This window comes from Schistocerca nitens, chromosome 2 (assembly GCF_023898315.1).
Source record: "Schistocerca nitens isolate TAMUIC-IGC-003100 chromosome 2, iqSchNite1.1, whole genome shotgun sequence".
Lineage (NCBI taxonomy): Eukaryota > Metazoa > Arthropoda > Insecta > Orthoptera > Acrididae > Schistocerca > Schistocerca nitens.
Genome location: NC_064615.1, coordinates 1,051,118,483 through 1,051,144,874, shown reverse-complemented (window position 1 = coordinate 1,051,144,874; position 26,392 = coordinate 1,051,118,483). Strand labels below are relative to the sequence as shown.

The 26,392-nt window shown below is 43.0% G+C and overlaps 1 protein-coding gene across 1 annotated transcript; it reads left to right on the top strand.

Moving 5' to 3' along the window:
- The first annotated feature begins 872 nt into the window (after positions 1 to 872).
- LOC126235533 (trypsin-1-like) lies at positions 873 to 21,874 on the top strand. The gene is made up of 7 exons (XM_049944252.1): positions 873 to 921; positions 1,012 to 1,110; positions 8,774 to 8,907; positions 13,325 to 13,416; positions 16,413 to 16,525; positions 16,721 to 16,920; positions 21,731 to 21,874. The coding sequence occupies exons 1-7, from the start codon at positions 873 to 875 to the stop codon at positions 21,872 to 21,874; spliced, it is 831 nt and encodes a 276-aa protein (XP_049800209.1).
- The last annotated feature ends 4,518 nt before the right edge of the window (positions 21,875 to 26,392 follow it).

Sequence of the window (26,392 nt, the reverse complement as noted above, 5' to 3'; positions counted from 1 at the left end):
TCCTCAGGTTAGTTAGGTTTAAGTAGTTCTAAGTTCTAGGGGACTGATGAGCTCTGAAGTTGAGTCCCATAGTGCTCAGAGCCATTTGAACCATTGTTTTAGCGAAAGTATTTGTATAGACAAAGAACTAGTGAACTCTACCGTTGTTCATACTTATTTAGACTAAACAATGTAATAGAATGTAGGCCAACATATGTAGGTATAATTTTATCCTTAGATAGATAGCTCTTTGCAGATTTTACATATTCTATAATGGTTCGTGGTGTCTCTACTTTCGTGATTGTTTTATGGAGAAAATAAATGTCCAAAAGTAAGTATAACCGATGTGTTTTTGGCACATGTACTCTTTACGTCAGTACCAGGCGAACCTAGACTCTTTGCAACAATAGGAGATTTTTCATAAGTAAAACACTTCAGTTTTTCACAAAAATGTACTCTTATTTAATTTTTTGTCTATGGCAGCTATCACATTGCTCGTGACTTACAGTTCCGACACTTTCAGAAGACTGCTCCCACTCACAAGTGTCTCGCTGTGTCGTTTTCACATGGTAAACTAAACACTTTTTCACCTTTGCCACGACCAGCACTCGGTTTTGATAACACAATAATTCCGAATACCTGGAAAAGATGAAGGCCTGCCGTGTGCAGTTACATCACAGAAGTGATTATTACCTTCGTAACCTTAACGATAAGTGGGATTACGACGCCGTTCGGAAACCGGTGTTTCCGACATTGATAAGGGTGAAGGACCACTTTTCGGAAGTGTCAAAGACAACGGACATTGGACTCTGAAGGCCGGCCGAGGCTCCCAGTGAGCTGTAGTCCTATATATAGTGGCCGAAGCGGCCAGTGAAGTCAGAGTAGCCCCCGGGATGCTGAGACAGTCGATTCTGCTGCTGGCTATCGCCGCCTGTGTGCTGGGTGAGTGGACGCGCCTATCCTACCTGTCTTGCTAGTGTTCCCACCGGCTGTCCTACCTCAGACTACTTCAGTGTGCTTGCGTGTTTGCAGGAAGGACGCTGCCAGTGCGTCGCCTACCACACAGCGGGCCAGCTCGCAGATTCGCTGTCGCCAGGGGACGCATCTACGGCGGCCACAATGCTGCTCCAGGTCAGTAATTTGATATTACAGTTTAATGGCGCGGAACTATCTTTTGCTGTGTCGGAACCAGAGTGAGCTCCAAAGATCCGAAGTAATTAAACTGTAATCAGCAAATTGCCACCTCTTCTGTGGAATTTGTATCTTTAGCTCCTGTTAACGTTGTGCTTCACTGAAGCCGAAGAAAGGAACTTGATGAGAAGTGTACAGTCTACTTGTATTATAAATGACAATTTATGGGAGAGGAAATAGCAAAAACTGAGGTGCAAGAGACAGCTAATGACTTGGTGGAACAACTGGACGGAAATAAAAATGAGACTTTCGGTCAAACAAGAGGCCACCCTCAGATGTCTCTTCTTGATTTATGATCATTGTGCATAGTTACGTTCTTATTCTTGAATCAAAAACGTCTAGTAAACATGTTTCTAAAATGAATACTTTAAGAGTTATGAGCACTCCATCAGCGGAAGAGACATTCTTCGCAGTAGCGAAGATGAACTAGTGTTTATTGCTCTTAATGTATGCACTTCAGAGCACATCGCTTCGGATTTTTTCACTTATGACCAGATATTCTGTATTCTTTTCATTCGCACATAGTCCCATTTTCTCAAGGACTGTGTAACAATTTCGAATAACTTTGATTAGTTCTGTTTTGGAATAAGTAATTAATGCTATATCATCTGCGTAGGCAAGAATTACAAAAATAAAAGCTCTAAATCATCGCTTCTGTAAGACATTGTGAAATGGGTAGCATCTTGAGACGAGGTCAGATGATGAATATTAACATAAGGAGAACGGAGGTAATTCAACGTCGTCGAATAAGATGTAACTGACGCTGAGGGAATTAGTTTACCAAATGACAGCTTTCGTATTTGGTCAGTAGAATATCTGACAATGTAGGAAGTAGATTGGCAAGCTCAAGAAAATCGTACTTGAAAAACAGAAATATCTTAGCACAGAATACAGATTCAAATGTTAGAAATTTGTACGCAGAGCAGCCTTACACTGAAGTGAAGTATCCACGATAAACAGTTACGCCAACAACGGAACAGATTTTGAAATGTGGTACAAGAAAATAATTTTTAAGATTAGATGGGTGTCGTCGATCGTATACCTAAGGATATAGTACAGACTGGAACGGGAGAGAAAAAGGAAGGGTAAGGTGAAATGACGCATCGTAAGGTACACTTTAAGACAAGAGAAACGAAACACAACGAAGGAATCATCCTAATGGGATGTGTTGTACACATACAAACAAAGGACTCCCCACCCTCCTTTTTCAGAAAAAAATTAGAGGATTTATTCAGAGAATGAGCTTCACAAACTGAGCAAGCCATTAATGAGTTACCTAACCTCTGGCCCTCATTCATGTAGCTATTCGACTCTGCAATGATTGATAGACTTGTTGGATATCGTCGCCGGCCGGAGTGGCCGTGTGGTTCTAGGCGCTACAGTCTGGAACCGAGCGACCGCTACGGTCGCAGGTTCGAATCCTGCCTCGGGCATGGATGTGAGTGATGTCCTTAGGTTAGTTAGGTTTAATTACTTCTAAGTTCTAGGAGACTGATGACCTCAGAAGTTAAGTCGCATAGTCCTCCTGAAGGACAACGTGCCAAATTCTGAACAACTGGAGCCATGGACCTTGCCGTTGGTGGGGAGACTTGCGTGCCTCAGTGATACAGATGGCCGTACCGTAGGTGCAACCAAAACGGAGGGGTATCTGTTGAGAGGCCAGACAAACGTGTGGTTCCTGAAGAGGGGCAGCAGCCTTTTCAGTAGTTGCAGGGGCAACAGTCTGGATGATTGACTGATCTAGCCTTGTAACAGTAACCGAAACGGCCTTGCTGTGCTGGTACTGCGAACGGCTGAAAGCAAGGGGAAATTACAGTCGTAATTTTTCCCGAGGGCATGCAGCTTTACTTTACTATGCAGCTGGAGCGTTAAATCTTCAAAATCTCTGTCTGGTTGGAAAATCCTGCTCATAATGCCCCAAATGTTCTGACCTGGGGACAGATATGGCGTACTAGATAGCCAAGGTAAGGTTTGGCAAACAGAAAGGTAAGGAGATAAAATGTAAGACTAGGAGGGCTTGTCACGAACGCCAACAACATAGGATGTAGAATATTGTAAACGTACCTCTGCCCTTTAAAGGTGCCGTGGGTGACAACCGAAGGGGCCCTGATATGAAACGAAATGTCGCCCCAGACCATCACTGGGTGGTCAGGCTTTATGGCGGGCAACCCCACAGTGTCTGGGGCGTCTACAGACACGCCATTGGTCGGGAATCTCATCGAATGTAGTAGAATTTTCAGTCGTGAGACCGTTCGAAATGAGCCCCGACGACCAGCGAAGATACGACTGATGACATTCCGGACAGCGATAGAGTATGAATCTGATGGTACGGGGTGCCATTTCAGTTCATAGCAGGACGTCATTGGTTCTCATCTGTGGCACCCATGCAGCACAGCGGTAGGTGGACGACCTTCTACGCACGTATTTCTACCCTTCATGGCAAGCCTTCATGGTCTTACATTTCTGCAAGATACTGCTCGCCCGCACAAGGAGAGAGTTTCTACTGCTAGTAGACCTTAGCCAGCAACGTCACCGCATCTGTCCCCCATTGAGAACGTTAGGAGCATTAAGAGCAGTGATCTGTCAGGAGGACATCTAACAATTGTGTCAATACATGACAAGACGAATAACTGCTTGCATAAGGCCAGAGATGGACCAACGCGTTGTTGACTTCCTCTATTTGAGGGTCGCTAGCCGCGGAATAAATAATCCAATTTTTCTGAAACTGTAATCATTTGCTTTTTTGCAAATGTTCAACACCTCTGACGATTTTCGTCGCATTCGGGTAATGTCTTCGTGGTGCATGTTTAGGTTTGATTATGCTAAGCAGGCTCAGAGATACTTAGGTGTCAGTAGTAGCACAACTAGGCTTGCACAGGACAGACAATCGTGGGTGCTGTCATCATGCCATTCTTCGGGCTAAAAACTACAACAACGACAGACGACCCCGTAGACAGTACTGTTATTCCAGTCTAGCAAGAGGCGAGCGAGCTGTTTGTCAAAAGACTAATCCACTCACTGTCTTGCATTGAGATATCGTTGCCTTAATGTATGGTTCCATAGACCTTAACACAGCCGAAATAAGTAAAGACTATAGAGGTGGTTCCTTGAAGAACGTCAGATGAAACGTGATACCACTAGCATCACTTCAACTTGGTAAAAAACTACAACAGACAATCACGCAGACAGAATTGTTATTCCAACCTAGAGAGAGGCAAGGGAGCCGTGTACCACTTTTTTTTATTAAATTATACGTCATTACTTGTTTCGTTAACTTTATAATTACACATTTGTCTTTTGAAGACGAATCTACTCACTCTCATGCGTTGAGGAAGTCTGCCTTAATTGTATGGTTCCATACATCCTAACACAGCCGATACAAGTAAAGCCTATACAGGTAGTTCATTCAAGAACTTCAGATGAAGTATGATACCGTTAGCATCATTATGATTTGGTGAAGCGACTAACGAATCTGAATGATTTACCTTAATGTCTTCATTCATTCATTTGGAACGGTCACTGTTGATTTCTTGAGCCGTCATTGTCCATTAGAGTTTACGTTCCACTTATAATGATTTCTTTACCAGATGAAAATTAAAGTTCCCTCCTTTTAAGTTTCTCACTTATTTACTGAAAAGAATGTAAATATACCTCATCACTGGAAATGTTGGATTTTTTGGTAGATCTGCATCAAAAAACTCTCTTTGACTGTCGGCCAATGAAAAACTATGCTGTGAGAGATTTGGGCAAATAAAAGTACTTTATACTTATGCATTTGTTAATCAGTGTCTTTTCAATATGAAATATATTCTGGAGAAGTTAGCAACAATGATGTATTGCGCCGAAACGGTTACGACAAAAGTTCTCAGGGGGTTTCCCTTGGTTCTTGAACTGCAACTCTCCTCCTATACAGGATGTCTGAGGAGGAATGGTTAGTTTTCATGGATATGACAGAAAGGATCATTCGAAGCTAAAAAGTCGAGTAATCATGGGCACTTTAATGCATACCTTAAAAGCTATGCACACTTCTTCTTTTTCAGTACTGTGCTCATTACTTTTCATGCTTTGGCAGGGGATACTGTCGATAAAAACAAGAAAAATTTCTCAAGTCAATGAATAGATCCTAATGTATGCACTTTGGCACCCATGATTATTGGACATTTTTGTCATGGTTTGCTCCATGCTACATCCTCTAAAAATGTGGGAAGCAAAAAGCTTACAGTAAAAATATCAAACATGAAGAAGTGCTAATAGCTCTTAAGGTAATCATTTTAGAGCCCCTGTATTCTAAACTTTTTTGCTTCCCTGAATATTGATCACTCTTCCTGGGACACCTTTTACATTCTTAATAGGAAACACTTGTGCTCCTCTCCCAGTTATCCGTAATTTGGTTAAGAATACCTATGATCTGTAATAGATCAATTTCAGACAGCGAAAACTAACAATTAGTTCAAATAGTGAAAGAAGTATCCAGACTTATTTCGTTTTAGCGATGACGTCTGAAGACGTCGAGTGAAAATTAGAAATGGAGATAGTACTCCACGCAAGCAATTATGGTACATACGGCTATGTACGTCTCCTATGACAGACCACCTATATGATGGGAATGTAAAGGTCTTAGCCCAGGTAGTGAAATCTTCAGACGTAACACTTCAGAACGTAACAGTAAAATCTGTTGTCGCTCAGTGAGTGCCACTAGAGCATTACAGTCCCCGATCTGCATAAATCTAGTGAATAACGTAGGAATATCCAGATAATTCGCAACGCTACAAAAGTGTAGTGAAATGCAGTAACTGTAGACGATCGCTGCTTGATGCAGGAATTGGCTGTTGACTTTCGACATCAGTAAATGTAATGCATCGAGCATAAATAAGAGGAAACGTCAGCTATTGTATCATTGAACACTCAATGTAAACATTCACATCCAATAAATACGCTTTAATACAGAAAGAACGACGCACCCCGAAGGAATTATCTGAATGGGACGAAGATCGGTAGATGTACATGTACAGACGAACAAAGGGTCACAATTTCAGAAAATTTAGAAAGAAAGAGCTACACAAATTGAGCAAGTCAATAACTCGTTGGTCCACTTCTGCCCCTTTTGGAAGGAGTTATTCGGATTGGCATTGATTGGCAGAGTTGCCAGCTGTTTCCTGAGGGATATCATGCCACATTCTGCTGAACTGATGCTTTAGATAACCGAAATCCAGAGCTGCTTGGAGGAACCTGCCAATAATGCTACAAACGTTCTCAATGGGGAGAGATCTGGCAACCTTGCTGGCGAAGGTAGGATTTGGCAAGCACCAAGACCAGCAGTAGAAACTCTCGCCGCCTGCAGCCGGCGTAATCTTGTTGAAATGTGAGCCTAGGATGGCTTACCATAAAGAGAAACAAAACTGGTCGTATAATATCTTCGACGTTCCGCTGTGCTGCAAGGATGTCGTGGGTGACCAACAAAGATTCAAAATGGCTCTGAGCACTATGGGACTTAATATCTGAGGTCATCAGTCTTCTATAACTTAGAACAACTTAAACCTAACTAATCTAAGGACATCACACAGATCCATGGCCGAGGTAGAATTCGAACCTGCGACCGTAGCGGTCACGCGGTTCCAGACTGAAGCGCCTAGAACCGCTCGGCCACTGCATCCGGCACCAACAATGGGTTCTCCTATGAAAATAAATGGGGCTCCTGACCAACAGGCCTGTTTGTTTGGGCGTAATGACGGTTGAGAGTCAAGTAAGTATGCAACCGCTGTCTGGGGCGTCTCCAAACACGTCTTCAGCATAGAATCTCATTAACATAAGTAGAATGTGTCTGCAGTGAAGAGTCCTCTCTTCGAAATGAGCTCCAATGGCCGGCGAAAATGTGTTTTTGGGATTCCGCGGATGACAAGGGGGTACAATCCAGACTGTCGCCCGCCATACGAACCAACGGCTAGGTGTGATGGTGTGATGTGCTGTTTCTTTTCATAGTAGGATCCCTTTGCTTGTCGCTTGCGGCATCCTTACGGCATTACGGTACGTCGATGGCATTCTACCTACAGTTTCACTGCCATTCATGTCAAGTCTCCTGAGCTTTCATTTCAGCAAGGTAATGCCCATCCGCACAAGGTGAGAGTTTCTGCTTCCTGTCTTCGGGCTTGGGAAACCCTACACTTACCAGCAAGGTCGCCGGATCTCTCTCAAGGTTACAACGTTTGCAGCTTAATGGGCTCCAACTAGCTCGGGATTTGTACGTTCTAAAACGTGAATTTGGCAGGATTTGGCACGATGTCCCTTAGGAGGACATCCAAAAACTCTCTCAAACAATACCACACCGAATAACTGCTTGCATAAGAGCCAGAGCTAACTTGCTCAGTTTGTGAAGCGTTTTCTCTCGAATAAATCATCCAATTTTTCTGAAATTGTAACAATTTTTTTATGTGTACATTTACATCACATTCAACGATTTTCGTCCCATTCGGATTATTCCTTCGTGGTACGTCTTTTTTTTTGTCTTTTTATTTTAGAGTATGCGTATTCTAAAATTCTGTAGTGTAGAGGGAGCCTGCATACTCAGTTAGCTATACAAATAGTCAGACCAGCCGTATTAATAAGCTTTATTACAAAAAGAGAGTTACTATACTTAATTTTTGCAATTTCGCAGATATGTCGCAAAAAGGGCAAAATAGAAAACCATCAAATTTCAGTATAGACAATTCCAAATCCGTGCTACATAAAAATTACAAAAGAAGTTGCTAATCTTGAAGCTCCTATTCAACTGGACCGTCACCAGTCAGTCGCAGCGTTTATGTTGTCTTCACATTGGGGCCGCTGCTGTCGTGTTGTCGTCTTGTAGGGATGTCTCGTCAGCGTGCGATTGGCTGACTTCTTTTCACAGCCATCGCTTCTCTATCGTTCCCGACTATCTATCGTTTCCGACTAGCGTGCCAGTGCTTGACGTTACGCCGTAATAGGATCGGTCACGTTAAATTAACTGTACGAATACAGATGGCATATTGGAAGAGTCCACTCTTACTGTAGTCTGTTCACAAAGGAGGTAGAAAACTGTCATTCGATTGATACCTGAAAATTGTACATCAGTCTGGGTCACTTACTGGTCAGGATTGGTGAGGGAAATAAAGTCCGTCCAAAGAAGAGCAACGTGGTTCGTCACAAATTCGTTTAATAAGCGCCACGGAGATGCTCGTCCAATCCGAGTGTAAGGCACTACGCCAGTGTATCACGGTATGATGGTTTACTGTTAAAATTCCGAGAACTCACGTTTCCTGAAGAATGAACAAAACGTAAGAGAGAGAGCCTAAGCGCCCTAATCGTGTCAGATTAAAAAGGAATAAATAAATAAATAAGAAATTTCTGTCTGCAACACATATGGCACGAAAAGATTAGAGTTCATGCGGCTCTTACGGACACTTACCAAAAATTGATTCTTTTTTCCTCGCGCCATTCGTGATTGGCACAGGAAAGGAGGGAAGCGACAGTGGTACAAAATCCGCGCTCCGCTACACACCCCAATGTGACTTGCGGAGCATAGATGTATACGTAGATGTAGATGAAAGCGGATATGATGCGTGTAATCACTTTACCCTGTTGACAGGTGAGTTCCCGTGGCAAGTGTCCCTGCAGTGGGCACTGCTGAAGTCTCGCATGCACAACTGCGGTGGCTCCATCATCACCACGACTTCCGTCCTCACGGCAGCCCACTGCGTCGTGCAGCGCGGTCACTACATCGTGAGTACCCCCACCCAGTCGTCTGACTGTATGTCGAAACGTACACACTTGAGTTGAAACATTTATGTTTTCGCAATATGCACATTTTGCAAAATAAAGATTTGTTTTTGTTCCTCTTCATACTTCAGCATGTATAAATTAAACATTTACAAAAGATAAATAAAAATAAGTCTTATAACTCTAGATTTCCAATCTCTGTCACTCTTGTAAAGTTTCAAGAGAGACGCTAGGCTCATTCCTTAAATGCAGATACACACGCAATATTTGTTTTGGATTTCTCGTAACATGATTTCTGAGGTATTCGAAATGATGGAACTGCTAAAAAATATACTAATAATCTCATTCCAAGCAACATATTTTAGAAAGGCAGTATGAGTTAATACATTTGATAAGAAGATTGGAGAAATTATGCTCTTAAATTACGTAGAACAAATGCAACTCCCGCCAATTAATGCTTAGAAATTGTAAAAGATGCAGAAGAATCAAATCAGAAAATTCTTAAACTCTTAAAGGTTATTTACGTTCTACGTCTTATTCACTATTTCTGCTTGTTTGCAGTCCTCCGCTGTCACAGGGCTTCAAATTGTAGCGTCTAACGTGAAGGTGTGTAAAGTAACCATGTCAGTGATTGAGAAACAGCGTGGTGTTATCGAGTTCCACACGTGAAGCACTCTTTCCTTCAGCGTGACAATCCCAGACCGCATACGAGCCCTGCAACATTTACAATAACCCATATAGTTGCGAGTCGATCCCATCCGATTTTCAACTGTTTCCAAAACTTAAAGAATACCTTTGAGGACTTCACTTTAACAGTGTTCAAGCAGTGCTGGCAGAGGCGAGGTTGTTGCCCTGTCGATATGGTCAAACACTCTCTCGTTGGGACAAATGTTTTCGCCGCCAGGAAGACTATGCTGAGAAATAAATACGTAGACATAAATAATAAAGACACAGAATGTTAACGTTTGTTTTATATAGAAAGCCTTAAGAATTTTCACAGAAAAAATTCGGACACATTACTTTTCAGAAGAAATGCGCTATAAAGAATGAGACCAGAAAAAAACAAAGAATAAGACAAACAGGATGTGCCCAAAAAAATAAGTATGTCAGCACTGTATTTACTGAAATAGTTCCTAATTTTTGTCCAACTCAGACAAGTGGACAAAGAGGACCAAGCGAAACGGTCCATTTTCAGCTAGTACTTCGTATTATTTGTTACACTGCTGTAAAGATATATTTCCTCACATTATTTTTCATTCCAACGAGAGGTGCACAAGGCTGTTGTACTTAACATACATTATGCAGAGTGTTTTATTATATTGGTAAAGCAACAAAACAACACATTACTGCTTTTCTAGGAAGAGTGATCCCGTTGGAACGCATTAGGGTAGAGGTTAGTAACGTGGATCATTCTTTTCATAAAAGAATAATGGCTTCTTCTGCGAGATTCTGCCTAATTTGTGTTTATTTAATTACTATAATCCCTTGGGATGGGAAGTTTCTAACTTACGAGAGGCGTTCAATAGCTAATGGGACAAGTATTTTCTGACAGCAGGTTGATTTTTTTCATGCTTGCAACACACCATATTTTTCACCATTCTTCTTGTCTCCAAAACCCAATTTTTTAACATAATCTCCATTCAATGCCACGTCCTTACGCCATTTTACTGCTACGGCCAGTACGCCCGCATAATACCACTCTACTGCTCGGTGTCGGACCCAGCGTCTTGGTGCATTAATAACCTCCCCATCATCTACGTATTGCTACCCGCGGAGTGCATCCTTCATTGTGCCACGCAGATGGAAGTCGGAAGGTGAGAGATCCGGGCTATGGAATGGATGGGGAAGAACAGCCTAATCGAGCTTTTGAAGTCCTTTCGAGTACGCGGACTCTTGTTGTCATGAAGAAGGAAAAATTCGCTTGCATTTTTATGGTGACGAACACACTGAAGCCCTCTCTTCAATTCTGTGAGGGAAGCACAATAGATTTCAAGAGGTGATCGCTGCATCGAGGGCGAGGACGCCGAACTGAATAACCTGTTTACAGTCTACTAAGGCCGTAGGCTTGCTTTGCCGATTGAAGGTGCAGCTTTTTACATTTTCTTCGGTGGAGACATGGTGTGGCGCCACTTCAAGAATTGCTCTTTTGGTTCCGGTTCGAAGTGATGAACCCACGATTCATCGCCTGTGACGAAGCTCGACAAAAAATTGTCTCGATCAGCCTCGTAGCGCAGAATCAAATCTACACAGATGGTCCTTCATTGATTTTAACGGTTTCTGTTAGGCGGCAACGAACCCTGCGGGCACACACCTTCGAGTATCCCAACTGGTGGAGGAGTGTGTCAGCAGTACTACCAGAGACGTCCGGCTGTGCAGCGACGTGTTTGACTGGGATCCGTCGGTCACCTCGGATGAGAGTGTCCGCACGTCCCGACATTGCAGGAGTGACAGCCATGCAGGAGACCGGACAGGATTGCTGGACCACGTTGCGATGGCGATAGACGCCTATTCGAACGACTCACGGAGCTTTTCTTCAGCAGAACGTCTCCGTAGACATTATGCAGGCTGCTATGAGTATCTACATCTACATCTACATTTATACTCCGCAAGCCACCCAACGGTGTGTGGCGGAGGGCACTTTACGTGCCACTGTCATTACCTCCCTTTCCTGTTCCACTCGCGTATGGTTCGCGGGAAGAACGACTGTCTGAAAGCCTCCGTGCGCGCTCTAATCTCTCTAATTTTACATTCGTGATCTCCTCGGGAGGTATAAGTAGGGGGAAGCAATATATTCGATACCTCATCCAGAAACGCACCCTCTGGAAACCTGGCGAGCAAGCTACACCGCGATGCAGAGCGCCTCTCTTGCAGAGTCTGCCACTTGAGTGTATTAAACATATCCGTAACGCTATCACAGTTACCAAATAGCCCTGTGACGAAACGCGCCGCTCTTCTTTGGATCTTCTCTATCTCCTCCGTCAACCCGATCTGGTACGGATCCCACACTGATGAGCAATACTCAAGTATAGGTCGAACGAGTGTTTTGTAAGCCACCTCCTTTGTTGATAGACTACATTTTCTAATCACTCTCCCAATGAATCTCAACCTGGTACCCGCCTTACCAACAATTAATTTTATATGATCATTCCACTTCAAATCGTTCCGCACGCATACTCCCAGATATTTTACAGAAGTAACTGCTACCAGTGTTTGTTCCGCTATCATATAATCATACAATAAAGGATCCTTCTTTCTATGTATTCGCAATACATTACATTTGTCTGTGTTAAGGGACAGTTGCCACTCCCTGCACCAAGTGCCTATCCGCTGCAGATCTTCCTGCATTTCGCTACAATTTTCTAACGCTGCAACTTCTCTGTATACTATAGCATCATCCGCGAAAAGCCGCATGGAACTTCCGACACTGCGATGCTCTGCTTTCCCGCCAAAAGAAATTCAAATATCTTTTTGTAGGGAGCACATTGTGCTCATGTGGGAGCGATCTAGATGCTTGTAAGACAATAAACTGGTAGCCAAGTTCGCAGGAATTCTTTTTATTCCATGATTACCGATTTCGGCGAAACTAAAGCCGCCATCATCGGGTCTTAGGACACATACAGGTCACAACATGCAAACAATGGTGATATTAATAGTTGCCTATAACACGCAGACCATACAAAATGGTCGTAAGTAGCACACAGGCGTCCAAGAGAGATGACATTATAAACGTTAAGTATCTCCATTACATACAAGCGCAAGCTATGTGATGGAGATACTTAACGTTCATAATGTCATCTCTCTTGGACGCCTGTGTGCTACGTACGACCATTTTGTAAAGTCTGCGTGTTATAGGCAACTATTAATATCACCATTGTTTCCCTTGAAGTTGTGACCTGTATGTGTCCTAAGACCCGATGATGGCGGCTTTAGTTTCGCCGAAACCGGTAATCATGGAATAAAAAGAATTCCTGCGAACTTGGCTGCCAGTATATTGTTTTACAAAAATTCAATTACAGCTCTCCGTTACAGACGTTATTTTGAAGGCTACTTATAGCGCAGCCATCCATCAAAACTTTGTGAAACAGTAGGTGTTGAGCAGGGGATATTCCACTATGTACCACAACAAATTCGCCATTATTTCAACGGAAACTGGCCGAAAGAAACTGGTCGAAAGAAACTGGCTGAGAGAAACTGGCCGAGAACAAGTACACCCACCTAAAACGTGAAATGTGAGAGCTAAATATTGCTTTACACATTTTAGTCTAATGAGAATTCATGTCGGTTTTGTCTTCTAAATTTGCCTTATAGAATCATTTAATTTCTTTTTGTCTGATCAATAGCAACATACGCCTGTCAGAAAAAACTATACCACAGCCAAAAATTGGGATTTAGTAATAGAATGACTTATTTTCTTTTAAAGGCAGTGGCTGGTGAGCATGACTTCAGCAAAAATGAGGGGACTGAACAGGAGATCTACGTATCACAGCAGATCGCCGACAAGAGGTATCCCGGGTGAGTACCGCACTTTCTCTCTCCAGGAACATTTTACCGGTGTTTACTCACTATAATGGTTTCCCTGTCGTTAAACACTAACATTGTGGACACTCTTGTGGATTACATCATAATTTTTTTGTTTACTGCTGTTTTCCATTAAGAAAATTGACATTAAGATTCATTGTAAATGGCATAGGAGTTTTATTCGGTATTTGCGGCGTTCACATCCTCGTCAAACCATGTGGATTTTCTACAAAACTATACAAGTTAAACAAGAAATTTGTTTACGTAAATATCCGACCAGATATTCTTAATTCCTTATGTCAAATGACATTGCTGGCGATCGGAACTCTGATCAAAGACAAATTAGAGTAATATAACATTGAATTTGGTCTTTCATAACTACATCGTGTGTCCAACAAATCCTATTACTGTCTAGTAGGGGTTACAGAGGGGCTAATTAGATAAAGCTTCTTGCATAGGGACCATGACGAAATGTAGCGTTTTCCTGCTTGAAGCTGGTACATTCGGCACTTACAGGGTGGGCTGCGTGCCCCACGGACGCACTGCAGTTTATAATATGAAATGGGTGTCCTTCGTCACGTCCGAGAAAACGCTACCATGAGTACTTTATATATTTCTCAGGCCATGAGCTCGTGTCGGGCGCATAGGTCTGAGCTCATTCTCTCCTCTATATTCATAGCAGCATGTATTGTTAAATGTGAAACACCCTGTATACTAGAAGGCAGACTGCCTTCTCTAGCTTTAAGACAATTTCTGACGTATCGTTTCTGGAAGACTGCAACTGGGCACTGCTGAGCGTTGTGGTTTCGCAACTGAAGGAGTGACTTTTTAATTCCTTTCCAAAAATCCTGATTTGAATTTCCTGTGCATTACCTAAATAAGACGTAAAAATTTCTGAAACGATTTCCAAAACTTAAAACTGTAACATTTTGCCCCAATGTTCTGGTGTTTCGTTCACAAATATAATGACGTGAACGAGTCGTTATACTTTAAGGTTTATTTCGAACGGCATCGATGCTGACTGCATTATAAAATTTGACGTGCTCAATCTTTCTAGCCACGCGAGGTAGCCCTGTGGTTTGAGGAGCGTTGTCACGGTCCGAGCGGCTCCCCTCTTTGGAGGTTCGAGCCCTCCCTTGGGCATGGGAGTGTGTATTGTCCATTGCGTAAATTAGTTTAAGTTAGATTAAGTAGTGTGTAGGCCTAGGGACCGATGACCTCAGCAGTTTGGTCCCATAAAATTTTACTACAACAAAATCTTTCTAAAACCATTTGTTGTGTAACGACTTCAATAATAGTTATGGCTGCAACATGCTGTTGGCAGCTATTTCATTACAGGAGATAATTTCATAGGACGATCGATTTTACGGAATTTGTCTCTCGCTTTATGCTTCAGTCATCAGAAATGCTGTATATAGTACTGATGTTAACGACGTACAGAAAGAAATGCAAGCGCGAGTAACATGTACCAGGAGTCAAGTTTCAAAAACACCAACGTCCTTCAGCGTCCAAAAACGACAGTACCATTTTTGCAAAGGATGTTCAGGTGGAGTAAATATTTTAATGCAAATATGCATTATCGATCGACTTAGATACTTGCATCATTGTCAAATACAAATGAATTAGAACATCGTTATGAAATAAAATCATAAACGTTTTACACCTCGGATGACGAACAAGTATGTAGATTCTCTCCACACGAAAAGGTGGAACTCGATTGCGATATGTAGACAACGATTACCAGTTGGCTCAGGATGTTTTTCATTTCATCTGATGCCACAGTTCTCATTTCACCACGTAAGCTGTTATTTATAGCTTTAGTTCAAAAAATGGCTCTGAGCACTATGGGACTTAACATCTATGGTCATCAGCCCCCTACAACTTAGAACTAGTTAAGCCTAACTAACCCAAGGACAGCACACAACACCCAGTCATCACGAGGCAGAGAAAATCCCTGACCCCGCCAGGTATCGAACCCGGGAACCCGGGCGTGGGAAGCGAGAACGCCACCGCACGACCACGAGCTGCGGACTATAGCTTTAGTTACACGATTATGACCTGAAAATCGATACTGTCGAAACCCCTTTTGTGTAAAGAGTTATTTCTAAGTAGCTCTTGGCGGCTGAAATATGGCGGTTTTCATATAGGTAACACTGCCTGCAACGTTTATACTCAGTAATTCACAGCCTCCACTCCGTACACCCACTCGTGAGTGTTGTCAAATTACCTCCTTCTTTGTGGGTAGTGACATTCTGGACTGCTCCGCAGGAAGACCAACAGAATCGCTAAATGTCATATATAACAACTGCCGAATATTAAACGTCGCCGGCCGGGGTGGCCGAGCGGTTCTAGGCGCTACATTCTGGAACCGCGCGACCGCTACGGTCGCAAGTTCGAATCCTGCCTTCGGCATGGATGTGTGTGATGTCCTTAGGTCAGTTAGGTTTAAGTAGTTCTAAATTCTAGGGGACTGATGACCTCACAAGTCAAGTCCCATAGTGCTCAGAGCCATTAAACGTCACATGCGATTGGTAACTTCAACCACTAGAGCCATTCTAAATCGGAATGCTATTTCCTCGAAAACGCCTTACTACAAGCTTGTCATCTATTTTTATAATTAATATTCTTTGCCTAATCGCATTTGTCTTATTTTACTTATTGTCTACAATAGTCTTATACTTCATATTCATTACAAAAATGCACAAGTTCTTGAATGAAAAACTTCGGGTTGTAAACACTTCAATGCTCAACGACTGCCTCACAGGTTACCTAACAACTTGGCCAACATAGATACAGTAGCCTCAGAATATGAAAGGTGCACTTGACAATACTGGAAATGCCGTACCGAACGGGAGTGTAGAACAATATAAAGTATTTGTTCACGTTGCACCGACTTTGCTTATAATGACACTTTAAATGTTGATGCAAAAACGTCTCTGCAGCATTGTAAAGAATGTTGAACGCTGATCAGCAAATTTCATTTCCCACAGCGGTGGCGTTGTGGCACCTCACGACATAGCCGTCTTCAAGCTGAAGTCCGCCTTCACGCTGAACTCTTACGTTCGAATTATTCCTCTGGTCAGCGCTGGATTCACTCCCGTCGGTAAGTTCCACGCTGATGTGACACTGAATTTCTGACTAGCCTCTTGGATTCTATGTTGTAGGGGCATAGTTCGTACGTGGAAGTAGCTTAAAGTCGAAGCTCTGAATGTAATGTCTTCCTAAGTTGGAAGTTGGTCAGTAAACCTGAAACAGTGCTCACTCAACAGAGTTTAACAGACTCTTCCTGTTTCCGCAGGTGGTTCATCTGCTGTCGTGTCTGGCTGGGGTCGCACGAGATTCGCCACGACACCGAACGTCCTGCAAACGCTCGATGTTACGATCATCGATCACAAAACGTGCAGCAAACTCGTCGACGAGCTGCAGATGGGCTCCAACCCTCTCACCGACACCATGATTTGCACGGGCCCAGTCTATGACGGAACCTCCACGTGCAACGTGAGTAACTGTGTCCCCCACCTTGGTATAGATTCGGTAATGAGTCCTATTGATGTAAAAACGTGATATCTAACGACAGCAATACGCAATTTCAGTGTGGTTCCCCGTGAGACTAGTTTTGGGCTCGTTGGCGCATGCATCCAACGAACTAAACACAACTTCAAGGAACGGATTAGACGAGGTTTATGCAGTTCTAATCATTACGTCTCCTGATATCCCAGTAAATATGAGATTATTAGAAGCGAGTAAGGTTGTACATCTAGAACTGAAGGGCACTGCAAGCCTCCATCCGTATATAGGTGTTTAGTATGTGTAATGCCACAGAAAATGAAGAATGAAAAGACCAGAAAGGCGGAGGGTATTTAACTTTATGAGGATAACTGAGGAACTGTGTGAGGAAGAAGTAACAGTTTCTCAAGCCAGGAAAGAAGTAAGATAATCCGTGCGCACTGCTTTTGGTAACGCGTCGATTACTAGATCTACTCTAGTCTCTATGGAGATACAAATAACTAAACGTTTCAAGATGTGGGACCATCTCCTGCATTCCTCCAAACCTCTGAAACGATTTATTGCTTCGTAGGGCCAATTATACTCGATGCAGGTCTACCGAATTTGAAGGCCTATTATTAATCTCATGATTCTTTAAGATAGTATTTCAATATATAATTTCATTAATTCAGCTGAGCAACACGTATGAAACAGTACATTTTTTCCGATCGGTCCAACACCAAGTTCGTCTTCAAGGATGAAACTGTTTGTGCCTTAAAATATCTTGGTGTACCAATCGTTGCCTCAGTCATCCTTCCATTATTTCATAGTTTTGCAGTACCTGAGTGTCTAGGACCATCCTTCTCTGCTCGCGACCCTTTCATTTATTTCCATATATTTTATCTTTCCTTAGTCAATTTAAGTATCACCAGAAAAGAGTTTAACAAATTTTATGTAATAGTTCCATATTCATCTTAGGAATGAACAGCAATGTTGTCCACTTCTGACATGTTTAAGATAGTTTTAGTGGTTTTCTTGAAATAAGAGTTGAATGGTGACAATGGATACAAGAATAAAGTAGGAAAAATATGTTGCTGTGTAGGCGGCTGGAGTAAATGAAAACAAGGATAAATGCCGGTAGAAAATACTGTAGAGTGGTCTCAATGGACTAGGAGTAGGATAACATGGCAATGCGACAGTTATACCTTCGAACACCAGCTAGTGTAGAGTCGTTGAACTAGTGGAGGGGCTGTTCAATAAGGTCGGCGTTGCGTGAATACTCTGACGAAATTTGTGCCTCAATTCCATAGAGGGAAGCGACGTCAAAAAGACTACAAATGATGCACGATACATCAAAAATACAGGAACGAAGGGAAAGAAAACAACGTAATACATAACAGAGATAGACAACCAAAGATACTGCTGAGATTAGGCTTAACTTACAACATGAATAGAGGAATGTTAGTCGGTGAAAAGAACGGCAGATGGACCACGACATTTGGATATTAAATGATGATCACCATGACGTTCATAGATGTAAGAATGAGTAGTCACGTGGTGTAATATTTATAATGACTCTGATAGCAGAGTAGATCGACAGCTTACAACTCAGCAGCAGCTGAGTATGGTACGTCTTAGAATTCAAACAACTGTCAAAGTCTACATTACAGACATCTTTATCAATTCATATTAATAATAGCAGACTTCGTCAAATATTTGCTCGCTTGAAGACTTTCTAGGAAAGTCTGTCTAAAAATGGACCGCTCATAAATGAAACTACGAAGTTTAGTTGGTCACTTGCACTCGGTTCTCCTATTAAGGAAATGACGTCTCAGGAAAGCTAATACGCATTCAGGCTGAAAATCTGGCTTCCCACCGCAGGCATTCGTCTCGTATACCATGCACAAAATCATTCTGCAGAGCGATGGCAACTAGTGGTGAGGAAGAAGCTGTAACCAATTAGGCTCGAGAGTCAGATATACAACTTATTTTTCCAGCCATAGAGATGAGAAGAAGTACCATACGAGGACGTATGACGATTCTATCTCGCTCATGTGTCGCATATCAACAAAAGGTGTTCTGTAAAATGTCAAAAACAACGGCAATCTGTTTACCAGCTGATTTCTCCTCTATTACAACCGACAGTGCGAGCACACCTTGCCGGCCGAAGTGGCCGTGCGTTTAAAGGCGCTGCAGTCTGGAACCGCAAGACCGCTACGGTCGCAGGTTCGGATCCTGCCTCGGGCATGGATGTTTGTGATGTCCTTAGGTTAGTTAGGTTTAACTAGTTCTAAGTTCTAGGGGACTAATGACCTCAGCAGTTGAGTCCCATAGTGCTCAGAGCCATTTGAACCATTTTTTGAGCACACCTTGCGGAAAATAACTTCTCACGTGCGCGGAAAAGCAATCTCGTTGTCAGTGCTGGGTGAGTCCACCCACCTATGTGCTTTGTTCATTAGAACGACTGTCTCAGTTGGTTAAGCACTGATATTTTATGCAGTACTGTAGGTAGAAACCGTAGCATGAACTGTTATACGATGGTTCGCCCTCAATAGGAGTCGCTTAGGAGTGCTGCTAGTGAGTGGCTCCAGCTGCTGAACTGCATCTTCATGACAGTGCATTGGTAGTATGCAACAGAACCCCCACCACTGCCGCATTCTCCTCCAATACAATGCCATCTTGATAGCGCGAACGAAGCTATTTTGGTTACACTGTACGCACCTTGCCTCATTCTTTCCTTTTATTACTAACAGCCAGACAGAGTTCCATTCATCATTGCTTAAGCTAAATTAGTGGTGCTCTGCCTGAATTTATCAAGAAGGAGTTCAGTGAATAGTCCAAAGCTTGTTTTATGCATTGTAGGCTTCTGTATGGAAGTGCAAAAGAGATTAAGGGATTGTGGTCAGTGCTAGATTACTGATTTTGCCTCTGATCACAATTTATAATTACGAGGGGCGTTCAGAAAGTAAGCTCCGATCGGTCGCGAAATGGAAACGACTACGAAAATCCGATAAAGCTTTGCACAGATGTGTTGGGTAGTGTCTCTAGTATAACCCCAGTTAGCATCACGTCGCTCTTCTCATTTCTGAGCTCGCAGTGAGTGCGTAAAGATGTCTAGAAAATAGTGTCTGCCGCCAAGTACGAGGGCCTGGTGAGAAATTTCGCCTGAAGCTATGCAGCTAACATTACATAACTGTCGTGCTGTTTCTTCTTCAAGACAATTCTCAGCCGCATTCTGCAGGGGCAATGAAGATGCTCCTGCATCGTTTTCAAATGGAAATGTGAGATTACCCACAATACAGTCCGCAATTGTCTCCCCCTGAGTTTCATCTCTGGTCACATGAACCGCTGTCTTTGAAGACAACATTTTGACACAGACAACGAGGTGTAGGCGAGCGTGGAGAATTGGCGGAAAGCACTGGCGGCTGCCTTCTATGATGAGGCTATTGAAAAGTTGGTACAACGCTATGACAAAAGTCTAAGTCAGAACGGCGACTACGTAGAGAAGTAGCTGAAAGGTGTAGCTAATTGTTACAAGTAAAACATTTCTGATGTTCACTGTGGTTTCAATTTGGCAATCAATCGGAGCTTACTTTCTGAACAGGCCTCGTATTTAACTACACTGCCTGACAGAAAAGTAAAGCACCTACAAGACCTCGTCCGATGTTAACGTAATTTCACAGACGTACACACCATCGGTTGGCATGTAAATGCTTAGATTTGCAGTTGCCTGTAATAGGTAGAACGGCGACCAGAGTGTCCCTGTAACTCCATCTTTAGATGGTTGATGGACCACCTCTGTTCCACGTAATTGTCAAATCAAAACACCTTCAGCCATCTAAATTTCCAGTTTTATTTTATTTGTGCACCCAGTTTCAGCGTTACATTACGCCATCTTCAGGCCCCCTGATCGACGTGTAGTAAGAACCCCACCTCTTGTACAATCAAAACAGGCACCAGGACTCGTTCTTTTCGGGAAGTGATGATCGAAGGGATCGCTGTCTTAAGAAGAAATCGGCGGATACCAGTAACTGACTGCTGGCTACTATCTCGTACAATAAGTGTGATTCGGCCTGCACGTCGGCAAGGCGGCCTGAAGATAGCGTAATGTAAGGCTGAAACTGGTTGCACAAGTAAAATAAAACACCGTTGAAGGTGTTTGATTTGGCATTTATATAGAGTGGATTTATGTTTTCTCGTTGTTTAGTGCTGTTGACTGGCCTGGGCGGGTGTACTCATGTAAGAGGAGTGAACAGCAGCAGTTACTGAATGATAACTGTGTGCTTGCGCCAGTCAGCGTTATCAGCACATGACAGAACGTGAAAGGGACGAAGATAAAATTAAAACAATAACAGCCATCGGTCGCCAAAATTAAATCTTTTGATCATGTTTCGGCACTACTATGAGTGCCTTCATCAGAAGTAAAGCATTCAAACTGGCATGTGACGTATGAAATAAATATCAAGCGTTAAAGCTTTAGTCATAAAATTTTTGGAGTAGATCGCTTGATTCATATTTTGTACGTGACTTGGCAGTTGAATGTTTTACTTCTAATTAAGGCACCCATAGTAGTGCCGAAACCAGGTCAAAAGACTTAACTTTTGCTACCGAGGGCTGTTATTGCTTTAATTTTACTTTGTAAACGGTCGCTGACCACACAGTCATGTTTAAAACATACGACGACAGCTGGTCCAATAATGTAACATCCAGTTTTGTGGGGCATTCAGATGTGCAAGTGGTCCGACGTTGGACTCATACTAATGCTGAAAGCCCTGATGTTGGGCGCACCCTTCTCTGCAGCGGCGTGTGTCTGTGCCTGCAGGGCGACTCTGGAGGACCGCTGGTGCAGGACGGCTTGCTCATCGGGCTGGTTTCCTGGGGAGTCAATCCCTGCGCCATCTGGGGCGCGCCCTCCGTCTTCACCAGCGTCTCGGCCCACCTGGAATTCGTCAACGCAAACCTGTAACCGGCTCTCGCAATAAATACATTTTAAGCAACTGTTGTTCTATTTTAGTACGTCCCATTTTCCCTAACATACCAAAAAGACAAAAAACATCTCAGAGTTCCACAAGTTGAACATACTAACAGAAGCTGAAACAAAATACACTCCTGGAAATTGAAATAAGAACACCGTGAATTCATTGTCCCAGGAAGGGGAAACTTTATTGACACATTCCTGGGGTCAGATACATCGCATGATCACACTGACAGAACCACAGGCACATAGACACAGGCAACAGAGCATGCACAATGTCGGCACTAGTACAGTGTATATCCACCTTTCGCAGCAATGCAGGCTGCTATTCTCCCATGGAGACGATCGTAGAGATGCTGGATGTAGTCCTGTGGAACGGCTTGCCATGCCACTTCCACCTGGCGCCTCAGTTGGACCAGCGTTCGTGCTGGACGTGCAGACCGCGTGAGACGACGCTTCATCCAGTCCCAAACATGCTCAATGGGGGACAGATCCGGAGATCTTGCTGGCCAGGGTAGTTGACTTACACCTTCTAGAGCACGTTGGGTGGCACGGGATACATGCGGACGTGCATTGTCCTGTTGGAACAGCAAGTTTCCTTGCCGGTCTAGGAATGGTAGAACGATGGGTTCGATGACGGTTTGGATGTACCGTGCACTATTCAGTGTCCCCTCGACGATCACCAGTGGTGTACGGCCAGTGTAGGAGATCGCTCCCCACACCGTGATGCCGGGTGTTGGCCCTGTGTGCCTCGGTCGTATGCAGTCCTGATTGTGGCGCTCACCTGCACGGCGCCAAACACGCATACGCCCATCATTGGCACCAAGGCAGAAGCGACTCTCATCGCTGAAGACGACACGTCTCCATTCGTCCCTCCATTCACGCCTGTCGCGACACCACTGGAGGCGGGCTGCACGATGTTGGGGCGTGAGCGGAAGACGGCCTAACGGTGTGCGGGACCGTAGCCCAGCTTCATGGAGACGGTTGCGAATGGTCCTCGCCGATACCCCAGGAGCAACAGTGTCCCCAATTTGCTGGGAAGTGGCGGTGCGGTCCCCTACGGCACTGCGTAGTATCCTACGGTCTTGGCGTGCATCCGTGCGTCGCTGCGGTCCGGTCCCAGGTCGACGGGCACGTGCACCTTCCGCCGACCACTGGCGACAACATCGATGTACTGTGGAGACCTCACGCCCCACGTGTTGAGCAATTCGGCGGTACGTCCACCCGGCCTCCCGCATGCCCACTATACGCCCTCGCTCAAAGTCCGTCAACTGCACATACGGTTCACGTCCACGCTGTCGCGGCATGCTACCAGTGTTAAAGACTGCGATGGAGCTCCGTATGCCACGGCAAACTGGCTGACACTGACGGCGGCGGTGCACAAATGCTGCGCAGCTAGCGCCATTCGACGGCCAACACCGCGGTTCCTGGTGTGTCCGCTGTGCCGTGCGTGTGATCATTGCTTGTACAGCCCTCTCGCAGTGTCCGGAGCAAGTATGGTGGGTCTGACACACCGGTGTCAATGTGTTCATTTTTCCATTGCCAGGAGTGTACATCAGTACCCTTCAAAGTATTTGAACTGATACAGAGTTAGTTTATGATAGTAGTAGGATGCTGAGGGTAAATAAAGTAATATCTGAAAAATTATTTATTTATTTACGACAGCGGCTCCTTTTAATTTACAAGAGCCAGTAATACTTGTTCGTACACAAATCTTACCACAGTTAGTCTTCTCCTCGATGGGCAATGAATCCACCACCTTCAGTCCGGATGCACGAATACGCTCAACCTGTTACGGGAATCTCAAAGTAGCGAGCATCGAGGACATGGACAAAGTATGCCGATAGGTGGTGCTACGTGAGAGTGTGAGTCGGCCGAGGTGATTCTGAGATGGTCGGCCCAAGTGGAGTAAACACTGTTCCTATGTGACGCTGTGATTAACGTAACTGCTGATTGACGTAAGTGCTTCCTAAGCAGGAGATCTTGGGTTCCAATGCCAGTCAGACACACATTTTCTCTCTTCGCCGCTGACTCTGCATAAAGTCCCGATGCAGCTGACACCAACAGTTTGAAACTAGGTCTTTAGTTATTTTTATCATTTAAACACTGACCTACAGAATTTTCCCTGACAAAGGCAACTCAAACTTAACCTATTCAAGTATTACCCACAATATACAAGCCCAACGCAACCTGACTGCTATACAGTAATAACATGACTTCCAATATTTAACAAAAAAGAATGGCCCTGAATTGCAAGAAATCCTAACAAATTCCAAAAAATATGAAATTAAAGAAATATGAATCTACCTCCAGCTCCGTTAATTGCCAAAGCTCATTTCAATTGTGAACCCCACCTCACAGAAAATTTTCGTAACTCGAACTACAGCAATTACAGCAAGGCGCAATTACAGCCAGCTAAATAAAATGATTGTAACTACTAGAGACTATAACTATTAGGAGCAAATGGTTAGCAAAAGAAAGATTTTGTTGGAAAGCAAACAATGTATTTAAAAAATTTCACCTTATTCATGTGACATCCAGTTCTAAAATTTATATATTTGTCAATAATTCCACAACCCAAATATTACCAACAATATCCATCCTGATCTTATATTTCCTTGTGTCTCACTTTACTATGCATGTCCAAACAACACAAAGTCTCTACTAAGAAAATATCTGTCCATACACTTCTCTATCCATTCGCCAATTGCTAGTCTGTCCAACCACAGAATCTCCTGCCGAGGGCGCAGAGTACTTTCAGCGATATTAACACAGTCCATAGCGCTGCCAACATACAAACAGGCTACTCACATATCCCACCTACTCCCTTAAAAAATTTGTACAAAAAGTCTTGGGCAGTGGCCAAGACGAACTTGTTGAAATTTTTATATCAACAATATCAGATAGAGCAGGTGCACGCAAAGGTTAAGTAATATGCTGTTGGTCAATAAAGTAAAAATTCTCCGCACAGTCCCTAAAGACAGTCCTAATAATTCATCATAAGAGAAGTCTACGCCAGTTTTACGCACAAAGGCTGAGCACTATATGAAAACGCACAACTAAGTAGTGGACAACTATGCAGTCTTGAAGAAGTAGTGTTGTCGTCTCCACAGAAACAGTGCTGACTCTTGACCTGAAGATTTCAATTGGTATCGTAAGATTGGTAAGGGGCCACTACAGAAAAGATCCACTACAGTATCAATCGAAATCTTGAAGAATATTGGTAGTACTGATAGGTCACCACAGAGCAGACCCACTGTAGTCCTTGTAGGGATTATGATAGTAATGGGCCACCAAAGGTGCAGACCCACAGTAGTCCTTGGAGAGAAGGCCAGCAGCCATCTGTTGTGACTGTGTGGGTGCACATTCAGAATTGGAGATTCTTGAGGATAATATAGCAAGTCCATGAACCACCATTGTGCAGTCAGTATTGATGACATTACAAGTCCCTGAGCCACCACTTGTGCACTCACTAATCTTTTTTGCAGTATCCTTACAACTAGCAATCCTGTTAATCAGTCCCTTACTGAATTATCAACACACATGCAAGCACTAACTCTGTATTGTGGTGTCTGAGATTTGATACATGTAGTATGACCAACAGACAAACGTGTGAATAAAAATTATCCCTACTATTTACCTAACTTGAAGAAATGGTGTTTATACAATTAAAATTTTACAGCATAAGAATACAATTGCAAATGTAAAAAAAAACATCATTGTAGAAAAGAACATGATAATTCAAATAATATTCGTAGCAATACAGGTTTAACAAAAAGAGTAGAAATAAGCATATATGCGAGTATTACAGGAATTATGATATAAGTAAATAAATGAAAAATGAGAATATCAGTAGAAGCATAACAGAATAAATACTGTCTGAACGTTTTCCTAAAGTAAAGAACATGATACAAAGACAGAGAATAGGTTTGAGGATAATATTATTCCTCATCATAGTGAATGCAGCCTAGTATTAGGAGGAAAAAAATTCTACCAATTTTATCGTATCAGGTAAACACAAAGATATGGGAAGAACACAGAGACACAAGGGTATACAAAAGCATAGCGGAATAACATAAGAGGAAAGGACAGGATCTAGTTTAAATGCGTCAATGTGTACGTGTAAGTGTAACATTTGATACTACAGTACTTGTGGTGTGCATTTTATATCTATGTTTCATTTTTCTCGTTTCAAGAATATCTTTCATGCACATATCCCCTTTACTTTCAACCAAAACCACTTTATTTCCAACCAAAACTTCATTTAATTCTTGCAGACCCCTCTTAATTCGACATTTGTTTCCACAAAAAGAAACCTATCTAAGCATGTTATCTGTATTTATACTTTTGTTTCCACAAAAAGCATCCTATCTAAGCATGTTATCTGTATTTATACTTTCAACCAGTGTTTATGCTTCCATATTTTTCTTATTTCATCATTCGTTTCCCGGAAGATCCTACCTAAACCCGTTGTCACTATACCCTGCATATATCTGTTTCCTCTTTGAA